At 35.5% G+C, this 24,151-nt stretch overlaps 1 protein-coding gene across 1 annotated transcript in view; it reads right to left on the reverse strand.

Annotated features, from left to right (window-relative positions):
* RP2 (RP2 activator of ARL3 GTPase) overlaps window positions 1–24,151 on the reverse strand; it is a 57,646-nt gene that overhangs the window by 14,596 nt on the left and 18,899 nt on the right. Inside the window, 3 exon segments of the mRNA XM_077146554.1 lie at window positions 18,781–18,824; window positions 18,826–18,893; window positions 23,155–23,820. Coding sequence (XP_077002669.1) covers window positions 18,781–18,824; window positions 18,826–18,893; window positions 23,155–23,820 — 778 coding nt within the window.

A 24,151-nucleotide genomic window follows, 5' to 3' on the forward strand; every position in this document is an offset into this window, starting at 1 on the left:
GACATCAAATGCAGCAAGAAATGGATGAGCTGGAAGAGGGATGAATTCTAAACAGAGGCTAACAAGAAAAGGTTCTTATATCAGAGTGCCTACCTCAACACGTGGACCTGTTTAAGGTCTGACTCATATAAAAAATAAATATTGTGCAAGAAAAATCTAAGAAAACATTTACCTATAGGAGGAGGTTTGTATATACGTTATACAAACAGGTGGAAGGGTAAAGGATGGAAGTAAAACTTTTCTGCATCTTGTAATGTAATTTTGATGTTGATACTATATAAATGTCTCAAAATATATTAAAAAGCAAAAAAAATCCCTAAAAATGAAAAACAAACCAAAAGAATTGACTCCAACTGTATATCAACTTAGTGACGTGACTACACAGAAAAAAGAATTATTCCAACCAACTCACTAGGCAATGTTTTGACTGCATTTACCCTCAGTAGAATATATCCTAAGGACAAAAAGATACATGGAAATATTAAACTTCTTCAGTAGATGCATTGTTAATAGTAAAATTTATTGTTATTTTAAAATAATTACATACACATTATAGGATAAGTTAAAGCTAATAAACTGATAATACTGTAAGGAACTAAGATTTTCAGAATAATAGAAAAGTATTATAAGTATAAAATGAAAAAATTATGTAAAATGCCTTATCTTGGCTATGAGTTGATAATTGCTAAAGCTGGTGATCCATTATACTATTCTGTTAATGTTTGTATATGTTTAAAATTTTCCATTAAAAATAAAAGATCTTACAAAAGAAAAGTCAATATGCTTAAAGTTTCATTTAGAAATATCGATGTGAATTCATGATTTTTTTCCTTCTTTTTAAAAATATCTATTTTCTGGTTATGTCGATTGGAAAAGCCTAAAAGAAATGACAACCCAGTAATTCATTGTACCTAACTTATGTTTCTAAATATCATTCTTCAATAAAACGAACGAAATCTCCTTAGAAAAATGGATGATTCCAGATCTGGGATAAGAAATATAAAAGATTAACCTAGAACATCTTTTTGAGCATAAAACAAACAAACAATGCAGGTATCAAAGGGGAGTTGGGTTGTAGCAAAAGGACAAAGAAGCCAGCCTATCGGGGCTCTCAATGGCCAAAGATGGTTCCTGGTGAGATATGACTAAGACTGCAATTTATTAAAACATATTGAATATATAAAATGTCATGAGTCCATAATGACACCTGAAAGAGAAACAAATAAAACTCACTGAGCACTACTGGAAGTTCCTAGGGCACCAATTCATTACTCTGAAAATTGAGAATTATATCCCCTTTATTCTGCTTTTCTGATTTGAAACATATTACAAGTTAATCAAACAGCTTCAGTGTACGAGAATAAGTTAACTTTTGTTAATAAATGCAGAGGCTAGAAAATGACCATGTTGCAACGCTTAATAAAATAACTGATTCAGGCAACAATTGTCAATGGTTTTAGCATCTGACTGGGAAGACTGACAGGAAGTGTACGATGAAAGTAAGTGTACTCGCAACCTGAACCACTAATCAATCTTAACATCACTAAAAGTACAACAATCAAACATTATGTGCCTTCTCATTTAACACAATATGAAAGGTACACCACCACCTAAGATGTATTCTTGCCAAAAATAGGGTAACTAAACCTGACTGTAAACAGACCTATTTTAGATCTGGGTCAAATTAACTGTAAAAATACATAAATAATGTTTTTAGACATTAAGGAATTATTGTTAATTCTGTTAGATGTGATAATGCATTGTGGTTACTTAAAAAACATTCATTTCTTTAAAGACATGCTGAAATATTTAGAGATGAAATGACAAGACATCAAAATTTGATTAAAACATTTCAGCAAATAAAAGGAGATTATTTATAAAGCATAGCAAAAAGTTGATGAAACTAAGGGATGGGTGCTCATGGGTGCTATCCTGAATAGATAAAGCATATTTGGAAAAACAATTTTTAAAGGGTTTAAAAAGCATTTAAAACCAGGGGGGCAAGATGGTGGCTTAATGAGGTATGGAATTTAGCTCGTCCTTCAGAGCAGCTAGTAAATAGCCAGGAACAGTACAGAACAACTGCTGGGACCACATCAGTGACCGGACACACAGTGTACATCAGTATGGACAAGCTGGACTGGCTGAGATCCCACACAGAACTGTAAGTCCCCAAAACTGTGGAGGCTGGCACCCCTCCCCCACAGGCATAGCAGGCTGGTTCCCCAAGGGGAAAGGAAAACAACTTGACTAGCAGCAAGGGCTAAGCTCAACCAAGCTCCACTTGTGGAATTAACTAACAAATTCTGACTAGTGAAAATAGGCCCCCAGCACAGAGAAATCTGGAATAAGTATTAAAGGTACTAGGAGTTTTTGCCCCAGCAGAGAGGGGATGGGGCTGACGGAAAAAAGCATTTAAAACCAAATAAATATTGGACTATTGATAAAAATACCATTTCTAGTTTTGTAGAGAGTGGAAAGTTTGACTAAAGGTAGAATAGAGTATGATTTTATTCAGATTGCTAAAGGAAATACAATAGATATATAATTTTTTAAATTATATATATATGTAACTTACATTACTGAAAGGATGTAAAGGAAACATAATCTAAAATTCAGAACTACAATCTTGATTAGAATAACTCAGGAAACTTGACTGATATTCTTTGAATAGAATATAATGAACATTAAATAAGTGACCTAATAATTTGCAAACAAAGAAATATCAATAAAAAAGGTGGACAATTTAATCAGCTTATCAGTTTTGATTATATGTGGATAATCCTAAATTTTTTAGAAAACTACATTGCTGACAATGCACTTTTTACACAGACTTATTTGTCTCTATAATAATGATGACTGCAATTACTATAATTATTGCACACTGAGGTTAACAAGATCACTGGTTGAGCCAGTTTGAATCTGTTGTGAACCCCAGAAAAGCCAAGTTCTTTAATCCTCATTTGGTATTGCTGGGTGAGAACTTTCTAATTGTTTTCACTGAGATATGACCCACCCAATTGTGGGTAGTAACTTTTGATTAAATGGTTTTCATTGAGATGTGTCGCCACCCATTCAAGGTGGGGTTGCTTAATGAAGTCCTTTAAGAGGGAATCATTTTGGAAAATGCTTGAAAGCCCACACAGCCAGAGACCTTTGGAGATGAAGGAGGAAAATGCCCCCGAGGGAGCTTCATGAAACAAGCCTGGAGAGAAAGCTAGCAGATGTCGCCATGTTCACCATGTGCCTTTCCAGTTGAGAGAGAAACCCTGAACATCATCGGCCTTCTTGAACTGAGGTATCTTTAGCTGGATGCCTTAGATTGGACATTTCTATAAACTTGCTTTAATTTGGACATTTTCATGGCCTTAGAACTGTAAACTTGCAACTTAATAAATTCCCCTTTTAAAAAGCCATTCCATTTCTGGTATATCACATTCCAGCAGCTTGCAAACTAGAACACTGGTCATGTTCTAAATGTTTTTTTGTGTGTTTTATTTTATTTTATTTTTTGGCATGTGCCAGCTCCAGGAATCGAACCCAGGGCTTCCATATGTCAGAGGAGAATTTTACCACTAAACTATCTTTGCAGTGCCCTATGTAATTTTTTTTTTATTAAAAAATTTTCAAATTTACAAATGCTCTATATCCACCAAGAAACAATTCATTTCCCCTCCCTCTCTTCCTCTGGTAACCTCTAATTCTACTTTCTGTTTCTGCAAATTTCCTATTTCTAGGTAGTTCATTTAAGTGAAATCACACAGTAGTTATTCTTTTGTGCCTGGCTTATTTCATTCAAAATAATGTTTTCAACTTTCATCCATGTTGCAGCATGTCTCAGAACCTCATTCCTTCTTATGGCCAAATAATTTTCCATGTTCAGTGTTTTAACATCTACTTCTTATCAAATAACTTGTAGTAGCTTTAAATCTAAATATTTGAAATGTCATGAAAATTGTAAGAGTTTAAAGTAGACAAAAAAGATTCCTGGATGTTTCCCGGTGCCTGCCCATGTAAAAAACAAAACAAAACAAACAAACAAAAAACCAACCAAAAGATTCCTAGATGTTCTGTCTAGTGAACCTTTCTGAGCTATCTAACACCATCTTGGAATAAGCCACTATCATGTCTCAACTACATCACAGCACAAACTCCTAGCTGGTCTCTCTGTTTTTCTATTAGAAGAACCAGAGTAATATTATAGTTTAAAAAGACCAGGACATTCCTCTGTTCAAGAACTCCCAGTAGGGTGTACAGGTGGTTCGGTGGTAGAATGCTTGCCTTCCATGCAAGAGACCGGGGTTGAATTCCCAGACCATGCACCCCCCCTCAAAAAAAAAACCCAGTAACATACTATATAGATTTTTTCTTATTTTTAATTGCTCTAAAAATAATTGGCATGTTAAAGCAATAACATTATCAATGTATTTAGGTGTATAGCATATGTAAAAAGTAAAATAAAGATACAAGGGATGGGAGGAAAGAATTGGAAATATAATGTTAACTGGTCTTTACACTACAGATGAGGTGGTATATTATTAGAACATGGATTAAAATTATTTAAAAATGTATACTGTTAACCCTAGGGCAACCATTAAAAAGTTTTTTAAAAAAGAGGTATAAATAATAAGTCAATAAAGGAGATAAACTAGAATCACAAAGATGTCCAAGTAAACAGAAAATTTAACAAAGAACAAACAAAATAAATGGAAAACATCTAACAAAGTGGTATATTTTGATCCAATTCTACCAATAATCCTTTAAATGTGAATGTTCTGAACACAACAGTTAAAAGACAGATTGTTAGATTTTATTGAAAAGCAAGAGCCATCTATATGCTGTACACAAAAAAAACCACTTTAAATATACAAATCTTGATAGGTTAAAAGAAAAGGAATAAAGATATACCATGTGTGGTAGGTTGAATTATGTACCCCATAAAAAAACATGTTCTTAATCTTATTCCTGTGGGTGTTAACCCATTATAAACAGGATCTCTTGAACATGTTAGTTTTAGTTAAGGTGTGGCCCAATTGAATCAGAATGGGTCTTAATTCAGATTATTGGAGTCATTTATAAGCAAAGTAATTCAGAATTAGTGAGAGAAAGAGGAGCTGGAAGCTGGAAGTCAACAGAACTCTGAATAGAAAGGAGAGGACACTGCCATGTAATGGGAAAGCCAAGGAACCCAAGATTGCTGGCCAGCCAAAATGCTACTGACCTCAGGAGGGAGCAAGCCTTTTAGCCTCTGAAACCATGAGTCAATAAATTTCTGGTGTTAAGCCAACACATTGTGTGTACTTGCCACAGCAGCCGGGCAAACTGAGAAACCATGAAACGCTAATCAAAAGCTAGCTGGAGGGCAGTATCATGGTGGCTCAGTGGCAGATTTCTCCCCTACTATGCTGGAGACCCAGGTTCAATTCCTGGTGCCTGCCCACACACACAAAAAAAAGATAGCCGGAGTAGCTATGTTAATTTCAGACAATGTGACTTCAGAACAAGAAACATTATCAGGGATAAAGAGGAGCAGTATATAATGATAAAGGAACCTATAAGAAGACAGAACCCACAGCTAATATCCTCAATGGGGAAAAATTGAAAACTTTCCCCCTAAGATCAGGAACAAGACAAGGATGTCCATTATCACCACTATTATTCAACATTGTGTTGGAGGTTCTAGCCAGAGCAATTAGACAAGAAAAAGAAATACAAGGCATCAAAATTGGAAAGGAAGAAGTAAAACTATCACTGTTTGCAGACGATATGATACTATACGTCGAAAACCCGGAAAAATCCACAACAAAACTACTAGAGCTAATAAATGAGTACAGCAAAGTAGCAGGTTACAAGATCAACATTCAAAAATCTGTAGCATTTCTATACACTAGTAATGAACAAGCTGAGGGGGAAATCAAGAAACGAATCCCATTTACAATTGCAACTAAAAGAATAAAATACCTAGGAATAAATTTAACTAAAGAGACAAAAAAACTATATAAAGAAAACTACAAAAAACTATTAAAAGAAATCACAGAAGACCTAAATAGATGGAAGGGCATACTGTGTTCATGGATTGGAAGACTAAATATAGTTAAGATGTCAATCCTACCTAAATTGATTTACAGATTCAATGCAATACCAATCAAAATCCCAACAACTTATTTTTCAGAAATAGAAAAACCAATAAGCAAATTTATCTGGAAGGGCAGGGTGCCCCGAATTGCTAAAAACATCTTGAGGAAAAAAAAACGAAGCTGGAGGTCTCGCACTGCCTGACTTTAAGGCATATTATGAAGCCACAGTGGTCAAAACAGCATGGTATTGGCATAAAGATAGATATATCGACCAATGGAATCGAATAGAGTGCTCAGATATAGACCCTCTCATCTATGGACATTTGATCTTTGATAAGGCAGTCAAGCCAACTCACCTGGGACAGAACAGTCTCTTCACTAAATGGTGCCTAGAGAACTGGATATCCATACGCAAAAGAATGAAAGAAGACCCGTATCTCACACCCTACACAAAAGTTAACTCAGAATGGATCAAAGATCTAAACATTAGGTCTAAGACCATAAAACAGTTAGAGGAAAATGTAGGGAGATATCTTATGAAACTTACAATTGGAGGTGGTTTTATGGACCTTAAACCTAAAGCAAGAGCACTGAAGAAGGAAATAAATAAATGGGAGCTCCTCAAAATTAAACACTTTTGTGCATCAAAGAACTTCATCAAGAAAGTAGAAAGACAGCCTACACAATGGGAGACAATATTTGGAAATGACATATCAGATAAAGGTCTAGTATCCAGAATTTATAAAGAGAATGTCCAACTCAACAACAAAAAGACAGCCAACCGAATTACAAAATGGGAAAAATACTTGAACAGACACCTCTCAGAAGAGGAAATACAAATGGCCAAAAGGCACATGAAGAGATGCTCAATGTCCCTGGCCATTAGAGAAATGCAAATCAAAACCACAATGAGATATCATCTCACACCCACCAGAATGGCCATTATCAACAAAACAGAAAATGACAAGTGCTGGAGAGGATGCGGAGAAAGAGGCACACTTATCCACCGTTGGTGGGAATGTCAAATGGTGCAACCACTGTGGAAGGCAGTTTGGCGGTTCCTCAAAAAGCTGAATATAGAATTGCCATATGACCCAGCAATACCATCGCTAGGTGTCTACTCAAAGGACTTAAGGGTAAAGACACAAACGGACATTTGCACACCAATGTTTATAGCAGCGTTATTTACAATTGCAAAGAGATGGAAACAGCCAAAATGTCCATCAACAGAGAAGTGGCTAAACAAACTGTGGTATATACATACGATGGAATGTTATGCAGCTTTAAGACAGAATAAACTTATGAAGCATGTAATAACATGGATGGACCTAGAGAACATTATGCTGAGTGAGTCTAGCCAAAAACTAAAGGACAAATACTGTATGGTCCCACTGATGTGAACCGACATTCGAGAATAAACTTGGAATATATCATTGGTAACAGAGTTCAGCAGGAGTTAGAAACAGGGTAAGATAATGGGTAATTGGAGCTGAAGGGATACAGACTGTGCAACAGGACTAGATACAAAAACTCAAAACTGGACAGCACTATAATACCTAATTGTAAAGTAATCATGTTAAAACACTGAATGAAGCTGCATCTGAGCTATAGGGTTTTTTTTTGTCTGTCTGTTTGTTTGTTTGTCTTTTTTTTCTTTTTCCTTTTCTTTTTTTTTACTATTATTATTTTTATTTTTTCTCTATATTAACATTCTGTATCTTTTTCTGTTGTTTTGCCAGTTCTTTTCCTAAATCGATGCAAATGTACTAAGAAATCATGATCATGCATCTACGTGATGATGTTAAGAATTACTGATTGCATATGTAGAATGGAATGATTTCTAAATGTAGTGTTAATTTCTTTTTTTTCTTTAATTAATAAAAAAAAATTAGATCGTAAAAAAAAAAAAAAGAAGACAGAACAAGCCTAAATGTGTATGTACCTAACAACAGAGCTTTAAAGTACCTGAGGCAAAACCTGATAAGATCTGAGAAGAGAAACACACAAATCCACAATTATAGTAGGAAACTGCAACATTCCTTTCTTATTAACTGATAGGACAAGTTAAGGAGAAAATCAGTAATGACAGAAATGACCTGAATAGCACTATCAACTAAACTAACCTGAAAAAAATGTATATATATTGACCTAATATGTTTATATATATATATATATATATATATACATATACATATAAATTGACCTAATGCACATTTATAGACTATTCAAGCAGACAATAGCAGATGATACATTCTTCTCATGTGTACATGAAATATTCACCAAGACAGACCATATTCTGTTCTATAAAAGAAAACTTCACTACTTCATGGGTCAAATTTTAAGTCTCAAGGGCAACTAAAAACTATTTTAATTAAATCAGGGTCACCACACTTTTTCTTTATGTAAAGAGCTAGACAGTAAATATTTTAGGTTTTATGGGTGTTTTAGTTTCCCAGCTGCTAAAACAAATACCATACCACAGGTTGGCTTAAACAATGGACATTTATTTTCTCACAATTTTGAGGCTAGGAGAAGTAAAACTTGAGTTGTCAGCAAGGCAGTGTTTTCTCCCTGAAGACTGTGGTGTTCTGGAGCGGGCTGCCTGTGATTCTTGGGTCTCTAGCTTTTCTGTCACATGGTAATCTTTCTTTCTTTTCTCTTTCAGGTTCCACTGACTTCTAGCTTCTCCTGGTTTTCTCTCTGTGACTTTCTCTATAAGGCTTCCAGTAATAGGATTAAACGCATCCTGATTCAGTTGGTCACATCTTAACTAAAACTAATACCTTCAAGTAGTCTTATTTATAAGGGATTCACATTCACAGGAATGGATTAAGAACATGTTTTTTCTGGGGAACATAACTCAACCTACTACAATGGGCCATACAGTATCTGTCATAGCTAATCAACTCTGCCATTGTAGAACAAAAGGAGCAAAGGATACGGAATGAGCATGACTATGCTCCAATAAAACTTTATTTACAAAAACAGGTGACAAGGCATATTTGGCTCATGTAGCTATACTATAGTTTACTGAACTCTGAAATAAAGGCAAATGAAAATACAACATATTGAAATTTGTGGGATGCAACTAAAGCCATGCTTAAAGGGAAATTTATAACATTAAATGCATGTATTAGAAAAGAAAAAATAGCTAAAACTTGTAACCTAACCTTAAACTTTAAGAAACTAGAGAAAAAGAGCAAATTAAATCCAAAGCAAGTGAAAGAAAGAAAACAGAGTAGAAATCAATGCAATGAAAAAGAGAAAAATATTTTAACAATCAATGTAACAAAAGGTGCTTCTTTGAAATTATCAATAAATTGATCAACATCTATCCAAGCTGATGAGAGAGAGAAGCAAAAGGATAGAAAGGCAGAGGGAGCAGGAGGGAGAGTGGGATGGGGGAGAGAGAACTCAAGTTGGTAATAGCAGGAAAGAAAGAGGGACATCACTACCGAACTTCCAGACATTATTAATAAGAGTAATAAGGAAATATTATGAACAACTCTATGCCCATAGATTTGATAACTTACATGAACTGAAACAATTCCCTGAAAGACACAAACCACTAAATTTACTCAAGAAGAAACATAGCCTTAAGAGACCTATATATATTAATGAAATTTGTAACTAAAACCTTCCAAAAAAGAAACCCCCAAGCTCAGATGGTTTCACTGGCAAATTCTACTACACATTTAAGGAAGAAGTGATACCAATTCTCCAGAATCTTTTAAGATCATAAAACAGGAAGGACACTTTCCCACTCATTTTATGAAGTTAGCATTACCCTAATATCAAGACCAGACGAAGATGTTACAAGGAAAAAAAAAAAACAAGGTATATATCTAAGAGAATTGAAGACATATGTGCCCATGAAAATTGGTACAGAAATGTATACAGCAGCATTATCCATAAGAGTCAGAAAGCAGAAACAACCCAAATATCCAACTACTGATGAATGAAAAAACAAAATGTGGTATATCCAAACAAAGGAATATTATTCTGCCATAAAGGAATGAAGTACAGCTACATGCTACAACGTGGATGAGCCTTGAAAACATGTTAAACAAAAGAAGCCACATATTGTAAGATTCCATTTATATAAAATGTCCAGAAAAGGCAAATCTATATATAGAGAAAGTAGCTTAGTGGTTGTCTAGGACTGGATAGGTTGGGGTGAAACTAGGAGTGACTGCTGATAGGTTTGAGGATTTTGGTGGGGGGGTAGGTGATGAAAATGTTCTAAAATTGATTGTAATGATGGTTGAAAAACTCCATGAATATACTAAAAATCATTGAATTGAACTGTACAACTTTATAAACAGGTGAACTGTAAGGTATCCAAATTATATCTCAATAAAGCTATTATAAAAAAGAAAACTACAGACCAATATATGAACAAGTATGTAAAAATCCTTGACAAAGTACTAGCAAATTGAATCCCAGAACATATAAAAAGGATAATACATCATGCCCAAGGAGTTTCATTCCAGGAATACAATAAATTAAGTCTTAACTCAATTAGATTAAGGCAAGAATACTTCATAGGTGATGTTGTGTATTTCTTATTGGATCACATCAAGAGAAATATAATGTCAGGCTGTTCGATTATCAATGCTGCTAAGTTTGATCACTGGGTTAATGTGATCACCACATCTCTGCTGTAAAACTTCACTTCTCCTTTGAACTAGAATGTATAAATATCCTTTTCCTCAGCACCTTTTACCGCAATAGTTTCAGCATCCACTGATAATATTTGTCTGAATTAATTACTGTTTGGGGTCTGAAAAATGGTGACTTCCAAAGTCTATCACTCCTTTTACATTTATTAGCTCACAATCTTCTGTAAAGAACAGAATAGTTTTCTTTTATTCCTTTCTCCTTTCCCTTTTTTGTTTATCATCACTATGGATGCGTAGATTTCTGTTGTTGCTAAATCAATAACCTTCATTATTCTTTCTGATACTCAAATTGTATCAAATCTGGCCAGTGGGAACTCCTTCAAGCTGGTTCCCGTGACCTTCTGACATGACCTCATTAGCTTTTGAGGCATCTCTGAGCATTTCTATCTTTAAGGGTTGTTTATGTAATGTTTATTTGCTGAAATCTGTAATATCTGCCCATTAGTGTTAGTTCTACTTTCTGCAGCAAGAGAAAATTTTTGGATGCTTCGCTAGCAAGTATATAAATCAATAATTTAGATCTATTCATATGCTCACTTCCTCCCTAATCCTCACACTTAGGATGTCCATTACACTTATGACTTGATTCAATTTCTGAAAGCTGTTGAGAATTTAAAGGTTCATTTTCAAGGTTCCCTCAGAATGTTCCCATTCAAAATGGTTGCATCAGAGGGGCCAGATCATAATTTCCTATATATAATCTGAGGTAGATTCATGTACTAAGTTGGAGTGAGTCCTTGGTACTACTACAGTAACCACAAAAGGATATGAGAGTCACCTTGGGGGTTCCAAGATGGCGGCTTAGTAAGGTACGTGTGTCTTAGTTCCTCCTCCTCCTCCAAAGCAACTACTAGATGAACTGAAACAGTGCAGAACAGCTCCCGGGGCTACAGCAGGGAATGGACACACAGCGTACCCCAGTCTGGACTGGCTAGTCTGACTGCGAGATTCGGCTGCGGTGAGATCCCCGAGCAGCGCGCGATTTCCCGAGCAGCGGCAGCTGCGGCGGTCGGAGCTACTCCCTCCCTCCTTCCCGGGCTGGCTGAGAGTCTCAGAGAGGCAAGTTTCCCAAGCCGAGGTGGCCGGCGCCCCTCTTTTGCAGGCGGCTTCGAGTCTTGGCTTCGAGTCTGCGGCTACGAGTCTCAGATCAGAGGGCTATCCAAGCCGCGGTGCCCCCGCCGCGGGCGGATTCCTGTCCGGTGGGGAATTCCCCAGGCCGCGGCGGCTGGTGACCGACGCCCCTCCCCCACGGGCGACATCCTGGTCTGATGGCGAATTACTCGGGCCTGCTGCGGCCGGCGACCAGCCACAGGGTCCCCTCAAGCCGCGGCAGCTGACGCCCCCACCACGCGCGGCCCCTGAACCAATGGAGAGAATTGGATCGGAAATCCCCAGGCCACGGAGATCGGGGACCGGGGAGTTCCATTCCAAACACTTGAGACAAACGTGTGCCACGAGTGCCACCTACTGGGCAGGATAAGAAAAACAGAACCCAGAGATTTCACAGAAAAATCTTACAACCTTGTTGGGTCCGATACCCAGGGAAATCTGACTAAATGCCCAGACGCCAGCAGCAGAACATAACTGTCCACGCTCAGAAGACTGAGAATATGGCCCAGTCAAAGGAACAAACCAATACTTCAAATGAGATACAAGAGCTGAGACAACTAATGCTGAATATACGAACAGAAATGGAAAACCTCTTCAAAAATGAAATCGATAAATTGAGGGAGGACATGAAGAGGACATGGGCTGAACATAAAGAAGAAATAGAAAAACTGAAAAAACAAATCACAGAACTTATGGAAGTGAAGGATAAAGTAGAAAAGATGGAAAAAACAATGGATACCTACAATGATAGATTTAAAGAGACAGAAGATAGAATTAGTGATTTGGAGGATGGAACATCTGAATTCCAAAAAGAAACAGAAAATATCAGGAAAAGAATGGAAAAATTTGAACAGGGTATCAGGGAACTCAAGGACAATATGAACCGCACAAATATACGTGTTGTGGGTGTCCCAGAAGGAGAAGAGAAGGGAAAAGGAGGAGAAAAACTAATGGAAGAAATTATCACTGAAAATTTCCCAACTCTTATGAAAGACCTAAAATTACAGATCCAAGAAGTGCAGCGCACCCCAAAGAGATTAGACCCAAATAGGCGTTCTCCAAGACACTTACTAGTTAGAATGTCAGAGGTCAAAGAGAAAGAGAGGATCTTGAAAGCAGCAAGAGAAAAACAATCCATCACATACAAGGGAAACCCAATAAGACTATGTGTAGATTTCTCAGCAGAAACCATGGAAGCTAGAAGACAGTGGGATGATATATTTAAATTACTAAAAGAGAAAAATTGCCAACCCAAACTCCTATACCCAGCAAAATTATCCTTCAAAAATGAGGGAGAAATTAAAACATTCTCAGACAAAAAGTCACTGAGAGAATTTGTGACCAAGAGACCAGCTCTGCAAGAAATACTAAAGGGAGCACTAGAGTCAGATACAAAAAGACAGAAGAGAGAGGTATGGAGAAGAGTGTAGAAAGAAGGAAAATCAGATATGATATATATAATAGAAAAGGCAAAATGGTAGAGGAAAATATTATCCAAACAGTAATAACACTAAATGTCAATGGACTGAATTCCCCAATCAAAAGACATAGATTGGCAGAATGGATTAAAAAACAGGATCCTTCTATATGCTGTCTAAAGGAAACACATCTTAGACCCAAAGATAAACATAGGTTGAAAGTGAAAGGTTGGGAAAAGATATTTCATGCAAATAACAACCAGAAAAGAGCAGGAGTGGCTACACTAATATCCAACAAATTAGACTTCAAATGTAAAGCAGTTAAAAGAGACAAAGAAGGACACTATATACTAATAAAAGGAACAATTAAACAAGAAGACATAACAATCATAAATATTAACGCACCGAACCAGAATGCCCCAAAATACGTGAGGAATACACTGCAAACACTGAAAAGGGAAATAGTCTCATATACCATAATAGTTGGGAGACATCAATTCACCACTCTCATCAATGGACAGAACATCTAGACAGAGGATCAATAAAGAAATAGAGAATCTGAATATTACTATAAATGAGCTAGACTTAATAGACATTTATAGGACATTACATCCCACAACAGCAGGATACACCTTTTTCTCAAGTGCTCATGGATCATTCTCAAAGATAGACCATATGCTGGGTCACAAAGCAAGTCTTAACAAATTTAAAAAGATTGAAATCATACACAACACTTTCTCGGATCATAAAGGAATAAAGTTGGAAATCAATAATAGGCGGAGTGCCAGAAAATTCACAAATACGTGAAGGCTCAACAACACACTCCTAAACAACGAGTGGGTCAAAGAAGAAATTGCTAGAGAAATTAGCAAATACCTCGAGGCGAATGAAAATGAAAACACAACATATCAAAACTTATGGGATGCAGCAAGGGCAGTGCTAAGAGGGAAATTTATTGCCCTAAATGCCTATATCAGAAAAGAAGAAACGGCAAAAATTCAGGAATTAACTATCCATTTGGAAGAACTGGAGAAAGAACAGCAAACTAATCCCAAAGCAAGCAAAAGGAAAGAAATAACAAAGATTAGAGCAGAAATAAATGAAATTGAAAACATGAAAACAATAGAGAAAATCAATAAGGCCAGAAGTTGGTTCTATGAGAAAATCAATAAGATTGATGGGCCCTTAGCAAGATTGACAAAAAGAAGAAGAGAGAGGATGCAAATAAATAAGATCAGAAATGGAAGAGGAGACATAACTACTGACCTCACAGAAATAAAGGAGGTAATACAGGATACTATGAACAACTTTACGCTAATAAATACAACAATTTAGAGGAAATGGACGGGTTCCTGGAAAGACATGAACAACCAACTTTGACTCAAGAAGAAATAGATGACCTCAACAAACCAATCACAGGTAAAGAAATTGAATCAGTCATTCAAAAGCTTCCTAAAAAGAAAATTCCAGGACCAGACGGCTTCACATCTGAATTCTATCAAACATTCCAGAAAGAATTAGTACCAACTCTCCTCAAACTCTTCAAAAAAATCGAAGCAGAGGGAAAATTACCTAATTCATTCTATGAAGCCAACATCACCCTCATACCAAAACCAGGCAAAGATATTACAAAAAGAGAAAACTACAGGCCAATCTCTCTAATGAATGTAGATGCAAAAATCCTCAATAAAATTCTAGCAAATCGTATCCAACAACACAGTAAAAGAATTATACATCATGACCAAGTAGGATTCATTCCAGGTATGCAAGGATGGTTCAACATAAGAAAATCAATCAATGTAATACACCATATCAACAAATCAAAGCAGAAAAATCACATGATCATCTCAATTGATGCAGAGAAGGCATTTGACAAGATTCAACATCCTTTCCTGTTGAAAACACTTCAAAGGATAAGAATACAAGGGAACTTCCTTAAAATGATAGAGGGAATATATGAAAAACCGACAGCTAATATCATCGTCAATGGGGAAAAACTGAAAGCTTTCCCCCTAAGATCAGTAACAAGACAAGGATGTCCACTATCACCACTATTATTCAACATTGTGTTGGAGGTTCTAGCCAGAGCAATTAGACAAGAAAAAGAAATACAAGGCATCAAAATTGGAAAGGAAGAAGTAAAACTATCACTGTTTGCAGACGATATGATACTATACGTCGAAAACTCGGAAAAATTCACAACAAAACTACTAGAGCTAATAAATGACTACAGCAAAGTAGCAGGTTACAAGATCAACATTCAAAAATCTGTAACATTTCTATACACTAGCAATGAACAAGCGGAGGGGGAAATCAAGAAACGAATCCCATTTACAATTGCAACTAAAAGAATAAAATACCTAGGAATAAATTTAACTAAAGAGACAAAAAACCTATATAAAGAAAACTACAAAAAACTGCTAAAGGAAATCACAGAAGACCTAAATAGATGGAAGGGCATACCGTGTTCATGGATTGGAAGACTAAATATAGTTAAGATGTCAATCCTACCTAAATTGATTTACAGATTCAATGCAATACCAATCAAAATCCCAACAACTTATTTTTCAGAAATAGAAAAACCAATAAGCAAATTTATCTGGAAGGGCAGGGTGCCCCGAATTGCTAAAAACATCTTGAGGAAAAAAAAACGAAGCTGGAGGTCTCGCACTGCCTGACTTTAAGGCATATTATGAAGCCACAGTGGTCAAAACAGCATGGTATTGGCATAAAGATAGATATATCGACCAATGGAATCGAATAGAGTGCTCAGATATAGACCCTCTCATCTATGGACATTTGATCTTTGATAAGGCAGTCAAGCCAACTCACCTGGGACAGAACAGTCTCTTCACTAAATGGTGCCTAGAGAACTGGATATCCATATGCAAAAGAATGAAAGAAGACCCGTATCTCACACCCTACAGAAAAGTTAACTCAAAATGGATCAAAGATCTAAACATTAGGTCTAAGACCATAAAACAGTTAGAGGAAAATGTAGGGAGATATCTTATGAAACTTACAATTGGAGGTGGTTTTATGGACCTTAAACCTAAAGCAAGAGCACTGAAGAAGGAAATAAATAAATGGGAACTCCTCAAAATTAAACACTTTTGTGCATCAAAGAACTTCATCAAGAAAGTAGAAAGACAGCCTACACAATGGGAATCAATATTTGGAAACCACATATCAGATAAAGGTCTAGTATCCAGAATTTATAATGAGATTGTTCAGCTCAACAACAAAAAGACAGCCAACCCAATTACAAAATGGGAAAAAGACTTGAATAGACACCTCTCAGAGGAGGAAATACAAATGGCCAAAAGGCACATGAAGAGATGCTCAATGTCCCTGGCCATTAGAGAAATGCAAATCAAAACCACAATGAGATATCATCTCACACCCACCAGAATGGTCATTATCAACAAAACAGAAAATGACAAGTGCTGGAGAGGATGCGGTGAAAGAGGCACACTTATCCACTGTTGGTGGGAATGTCAAATGGTGCAACCACTGTGGAAGGCAGTTTGGCGGTTCCTCAAAAAGCTGAATATAGAATTGCCATACGACCCAGCAATACCATTGCTGGGAATCTACTCAAAGGAATTAAGGGCAAAAACTCAAACGGACATTTGCACACCAATGTTTATAGCAGCGTTATTTACAATTGCAAAGAGATGGAAACAGCCAAAATGTCCATCAACAGATGAGTGGCTAAACAAACTGTGGTATATACATATGATGGAATATTATGCAGCTTTAAGGCAGGATAAACTTATGAAGCATGTAATAACATGGATGGACCTAGAGAACATTATGCTGAATGAGTCTAGCCAAAAACTAAAAGACAAATACTGTATGGTCCCAATGATGTGAATCGACATTCGAGAATAAACTTGGAATATGTCATTGGTAACAGAGTTCAGCAGGAGTTAGAAACAGGGTAAGATAATGGGTAATTGGAGCTGAAGGGATACAGACTGTGCAATAGGACTAGATACAAAAACTCAAAAATGGACAGCACAATAATACCTAATTGTAAAGTAATCATGTTAAAACACTGAAAGAAGCTGCATCCGAGCCATAGGTTTTTGTTTTGTTTTGTTTTGTTCTTACTATTATTACTTTTATTTTTTTTCTCTATATTAACATTCTATATCTTTTTCGGTTATATTGCTAGTTCTTCTAAACCGATGCAAATGTACTAAGAAACGATGATCATGCATCTGTGTGATGATGTTAAGAATTACTGATTGCATATGTAGAATGGTATGATTTCTAAAAAAAAAACATGGACAGCACAATACTACCTAATTGTAATGTAATTATGTTAAAACACTGAATGAAGCTGCATCTGAGCTATAGTTTTTTTTTTCTTATATATTTTTGTATTTTTTATTTTTATTTTTATTTTTTCTCTATATTATCATTTTATTTCTTTTTCTGTTGTCTTGCTATTTCTTTTTCTAAATCGATGCATATGTACTAAGAAATGATGATCATATATCTATGTGATGATATTAAGAATTACTGATTGCATATGTAGAATGGAATGATTTCTAAATGTTGTGTTAGTTTATTTTTTTTAATTAATAAAAAAAAAGGATATGAAATCCTGCATTAATAGTTAACGTGGAGTCAGATCCAGCATTAGTTGTTAAAATTATTTTCATACAGGTTGTTGCAGTTGATTTCATCTTACTTATACATAAAGAACATGTAAATACAGATGTGCCCTCTCTCTGGAGTACTTCCAATCAGCATAGCATATTACTACACATATTTGCTCAGACCAGTTGAGAAAAGCATGATAAACTTTGAGCAAACAATGTCTGAGCTCTGACAGATAAATAGTACTCTATCCTTTAAAATCAGTACACTTTCACTAACATATAAGCAGCAGCACCCCTTTAGGAAGGCAAACAAAGTCCAGTTCCTCTGTTTGCAGTCATATTTCCAGAATCTGAGATTTTCAGTGGCACTCACTCACTGGGAAAAGCAATTCTAATTATGCATGGGAAGATAATCAATCATATTAAATACATAAAATAGTATACCATTTTATTTCTATTTCTATTTCTTTTCCAGTATGGTCAAAACCCACTGAAGGCTGAAAAAAATTCCTTATTAAGTGCTTTGTAACTCTGGGCAAAGAATGAAATGTACATTCACTGTAATACAATAATAAATAATAACATATACAATAATAAAATGTGACTTTCAAAGTATTAAGAAAGTAGAATAGTGCCTGCCCATGTAAAAAAAAAAAAAAAGAAAGTAGAATAGGAAAAAAAAAATTATTGCCTAATTTCTAGTTATATAAGGCTTCTCGAATGAGTAAAATTTTGACATTTCTTAACAGTAATAGGAAAAAGCATAAATGAGAAAGAGAAGCAATGCAAGAGAAATGTTTAAAGCAGAAGTAAATAAAATCAGTATTTAGTGAAAATAAACACAATAGTATATCAATCATCCAGAAGGTACCTTACTTACCTTTATTCAAAAGAGGAAGGAAGTCAGGTGCTTTTTCCCGAAAACTCTTGGGCATCCTCAGCTTTCATTGACACTTCCTTTGTCTGAACTAGCAAAAAGCCTTTACTGACCATCTGTGGAAAATAAAATTCTAATTTTAAAATTATCATATACATCAGGTTCTTTCTTCCAAATGGATGGTTCTGGTTATGAGTTAGTATTGCAATGCCTATTGAGATTAAGGGTCAAATAAATACGAATAATCCCTCAAAATTTAAAACATAATTTTTTAAAAAGTTTGACTCAAACCAGATGGAAGTGATTCTTCAATAAATGTCCAATGAGAGGAGAATGGTTAAGTAAATTATGGCATATTCACGTGATGAAGTACTTTATTTCATTCAATATTATGCTTACAAAGAGGTTACAGTAAAATGGGGGAAAGCTTATGTAATAATGTTAATTTTAAAAAGCACAATACCAATGTATATTGTATAGGATGATAATGATAGATCACATTTATGGAGCACTTACTATGTGCCAGGCAGTTTTATGTATTTTACATGTGTTAACACAGGGGTTAACCCTCTTATGAGATAGGCACTATTATTACCCTCATTTTACAGATGAGAAAACTAAGGTACAGGGTAGTTAAGAAACTTGTCCAAAGCCACCCAACCATTAGGTAACAGAGTGGGGATTTGAACCCAAATAATTTGATTATAGACTAAATATACTGAAAAATTATTCCTAAGAAGACTATTCATGATATGATACAATTATAGATGATTATTAAACTTATTTCTACTCTATTTTACAATTCTTCATAATGAATATATATTAATTTTTTAAATAATTATAAAAGCAGTTTTTAAAAATACAGTCATTCAACTACTTTTTATAAAATAAAAGTTTATTGGGTTTTTATTATAAAAAGTAATATATGCTCAACATAGAATATTTGAAAAATAGAAACAAAGAAATATCAACCAAGGTGCTACCACTTACACAAAAACACCATTGTATCCATATAAGTTTACTTCCTTTTACCCTCTTAGTTTTCTTTTTCCCCCAATTGCAGAAACAATACATGTTCATTGTAAAATCCTACAAAACTACAAAAACAGAAAACTCTGTTCTTAATCCAACCTCTAAGAATAACAACTGTTAACATTTTATTATACATAACATTCCAGACTTACATAATTTTTAAAACTCAGATTTTCATATTTAAAATTTTTCACTTCCTTGATTCTGAACATTTTCCAGCTATTTTACCACAAAATCAGTTTTAATGGCTGATAGATTTCATCCTATTGCTATGTTGTTCCATACCAATCCATTAAATTGGACATCACAGCCAGATGATGACTGTAAAGTTATTTAAAATATCAGAAACAATACCACCTCTGTTTCTTATATTCTAGACTTCTTATCACCTCTTACTCTGCTCAGAGATAAAAACTAACAAAATTAAGAAGAAGACATTCAAAATACAGTTGTCTAAAAACAAATAATGATAGCAAACTATGGCTATTTTGATACTTCACAGCAGACATTTGAAAACAATTACTTCTTTTCATGAAAATTCTTAAACTTTTAAAGACTTTAGATAACTAACCAACTTAAATTATGCAATCACCTTACTTCTAAACAATTCAAATTACTTTTACTCTAATTTATCCTGTGTATGCCTGTAATGTAGGTCAGAGCAAGGAATAAATCTGATTTTTAGGTGAGAAAATTAAGGTTCAGTAACTTCTGGTAACTCCCTGGGTGTGCTGGTTTGAAAGGATGTATGGACCCTAGAAAAGCCATGTATTAATCAACATCCCATTTCGTAAAGGTAGAAAAATCCCTATTCAATACTGTATGTTTGAAACTGTAATCAGATCACCTCCTTGGAGATGTGATTTAGTCAACAGTGGTTGTTAAACTGGATTAGGTGATGACATGTCTCCACCCATTAGGGTGGGTCTTCATAAATCTCTGGAGTCCTATAAAGAGGAAACATTTTGGAGAATGAGCAATTCAGAGAGAGCAGAGAACAACATAGCCACTAGAAGCAGAGAGTCTGCCAGCCAGCAACCTTTGGAGATAAAGAAGGAAAACACCTCCCGGGGAGCTTCATGAAACAGCAAGCCAGGAGAAGAAGCTAGCAGATGACGCTGTGTTCACCATGTGCCCTTCCAGATGAGAGAGGAACCCTGACTGTATTTAACATGTGCTTTTCCAGATGAGAGAGAAACTCTGACTATGTTCACCATGAGCCTTCTCACTTGAGAGAAACCCTGAACTTCATCGGCCTTCTTGAAGCAAGGTATCTTTTCCCTGGATGCCTTTGATTGGACATTTCTATACACTTTTTGTAATTGGGACATTTTCTTGGCCTTAGAACTGTAAAAAAGCAACTTATTAAATTCCCCTTTTTAAAAGCCATTCCATCTGGTATATTGCATTCCAGCAGCTACCAAACTAGAACACTAGGGAATGTGTATTCTGCTTTACCCAGCCTTTCTTGACTTTCTACTCTCTCAAAAAAACATTGATATGTTTAATTTATTTTAAAAATGTGAAATAAAATTCTATGATATTCTTGGGGTTTAACAAAACTAGAGTGAGCAATCAGTTGTAGTCTAAGCTGTATTAAAATATTTGTGCTATGATATGTGACTCAATTTTTTCCCACTCTTAATTAACTAGCTTCTATACATATTTCCCTAGGAACCTAAGCTTCATTTAAAAAAATATGTAATCTATCTTAACATAATATCATTCTTCATTCTCTTTCATTCCTTAATTCAGTGCTTTCAGAATTAGATAGGGTAACTCTAGCCAAAGGTTCCCAGTGTTTCCTTCTAGGCTAGAGGGTAGTATTTCCCTCAAGTCCACATTCTTTCAGACACAATTTTACTCTACCAGGCATTTATCAATTTATCTTCACCCCTGAGGCAGCATACCAGCATAATGGTTAAGACTGTGGCCTACAGAGCCAGGCTGCCTGGATTTGAATCATGATGCTGCTGTTTACTAGCTAAGTGACCCTTTGCAAGTTACTTACCTCTTTGTAGCTCTTTTCATTATCTGTAAAAAGGGGAATAATGATTCCAATTTCATAGGGTTGTACTGAGGATCAAATGAGTTAATTCATTTAAATCCCTTGTAACAGTGCCTGGGCATATAGTAAGAACTACATAAGTACCAGTTATATATTATATATATGGTTATCATTATTATGACTGTGGGGCTTGTGTTTGTTTTAACTTATTTTGTATTCCAAAAGGAATCTAAAAGAACATCACTCTTCCTGCTCATATTCCTTTCAAGGGCACACACCACTGCCAGTTCACATATCAGGTACAAACGTTAAAAGGTTAAGAACATTTGATGACTCTCTGATGACATTTTTCTTTAAATGCTAAATATTCTTTAGGTCTATTCCTTATGATCTACCAAAATGGACTTTAACCTGAATAATTACGTCTTTTGGAAACTGTGTATGTAGGTTTTCTTCCCATTCATTTCTTCATTTCTGGAAGTTTGATTTTTAAAATCAAACAGACGCCTACTGAAGAACACCTGATTAATGAATAATCAATATATCCTACTGCTGCTTCCCTACTGGAGCACCCACCAATACTTCTAGAGTCCCTGACCTCTACATCGTCAATTATTTTTCAAGTGGAAGTTGCTACCCAAAAAATCCTTCTCTACTCAAGAGCTCACCGAGAGCACCTGCTCATGAGCCTAAACTTTTGGTATCCCAACTCCCACTTCACCCTTCCTCACCAACTTCCCCTTCATGACAGAAGAGCAAAGGAAAATGAGGAGAATAACATGGAGGTTGTCCTCATAGTCATAAAAGGACCCAAAAGTTGTATTCCTAAATGTCTTTCCCTTAACCACTGAAACACCAAAGATTTCCTAACTAATTATAAAAGGCCATGTTTAACTATGCAGTACTACTTTCTTAAGCTTTCCTGGCAATCATTTATCATAAAGAATGGAAGTTCCTTCAGGGCAGAGAATTTTTTTCTACATATCTCCATCCCAGCATATATTGTATTTCATGAAATCTTCAATCAATTGTAAAATTCATTTCAAATAAGCTAAAATGTGGAAAACAAATGTGCATCCTATAATCAGTGACATATGGTAAAAGAGCAATTTGTACATAATAGGTGCTTAGTAAAAGCTTACTGAATTGAATTATAGTTTTAAAATAGTTTCTTTAGGAAAGAGTATTTTGAGGCCCAAACAACCAGTTTAAGACAAATCTGTGTGTGTGGGAAAGGGATGGGGAATGGGGTGAAGGAACCATAACTTGAGGATTGCACCAATTTGAAAAGAACAGAAGTTTCCCAGAAAGGGGTGTATATGTATCTCTATTCTTACCTCATCAATTAGTTTCCTAGCATTTGCAATAGTATAATCACCAGCAAATAATACCACTAAGCATGATTCATCACTGCTTTTCTGCCTCTGACCCCAGGATATTGGAATGATACTTCTGCTGGCTTCTGTGGAAACTCGGATAGCTTTGAGCTCTTCAGTAGTAGGTAGAGGAACATAGTCTTGAACCACAGCATCTTCTGGAAGAAGACTCCAGTTGAGTTCTCCTGACACAGGTGTAAAGTCATGAATGTTACTCCATGTATTATTGAAGATACTTAGCCCTGCATCTTTGAACTGGAAAGCTAACTCAGGGTAGTACCATTGGAAGCAGCCAAACTTGATATTTGTGGAAGACTCAATAATGGGTTGAGTGGCACAGCACAAAAAGACTTCCAGCTTCCTACAATCCCGCACACGAAACTGTTGGCAGGCTAATGTGCACTTGCAATCTCTGCAATTTCGGAAAAATACACTGCCTTTCACAGGTCCCAGAAAAATTATGCAGTTAGTACAGTCATCAACCGTAACTGTAGCAGAGTGATCAAAAATATAGATGTTACAGTTCTCACAGTCTTGAATGACAAACTGTTGTCCTGCCACCTTCCCAGGTAAACGACCCACGGTTTCATCCTTCAGTCCACTGAACATGTAGTCTTTTGGATCAACCTGCAGGGATAAAACATAGTTCTTGAGTATTATTGACATTATTCAATAAATATTAAGTGTTTATTAGGGGCCAGGCACAACTCTAAAAGATAAGCTCCTATTTGGAATGCTGTAATGCCAGATGTATACATCAATAAAACTGCATATAGTAATAAGAGTTATGAAGAGAATAAAATGGGGTTAATAATATGATAGTTGAATAAACTATGATACATTTATACAATCAAATACTATGCAGCTATAAAAAGCAATAAAGAAGATTTCTGTACATGGGAATGAATGATATCTAGGATAAATTTAGAGGGAAAAACAAGGTACAAAACAATATTTA

The sequence above is a fragment of the Tamandua tetradactyla genome, chromosome X (genome assembly GCF_023851605.1).
Source record: "Tamandua tetradactyla isolate mTamTet1 chromosome X, mTamTet1.pri, whole genome shotgun sequence".
In the NCBI taxonomy this organism is placed as follows: Eukaryota; Metazoa; Chordata; class Mammalia; order Pilosa; family Myrmecophagidae; genus Tamandua; species Tamandua tetradactyla.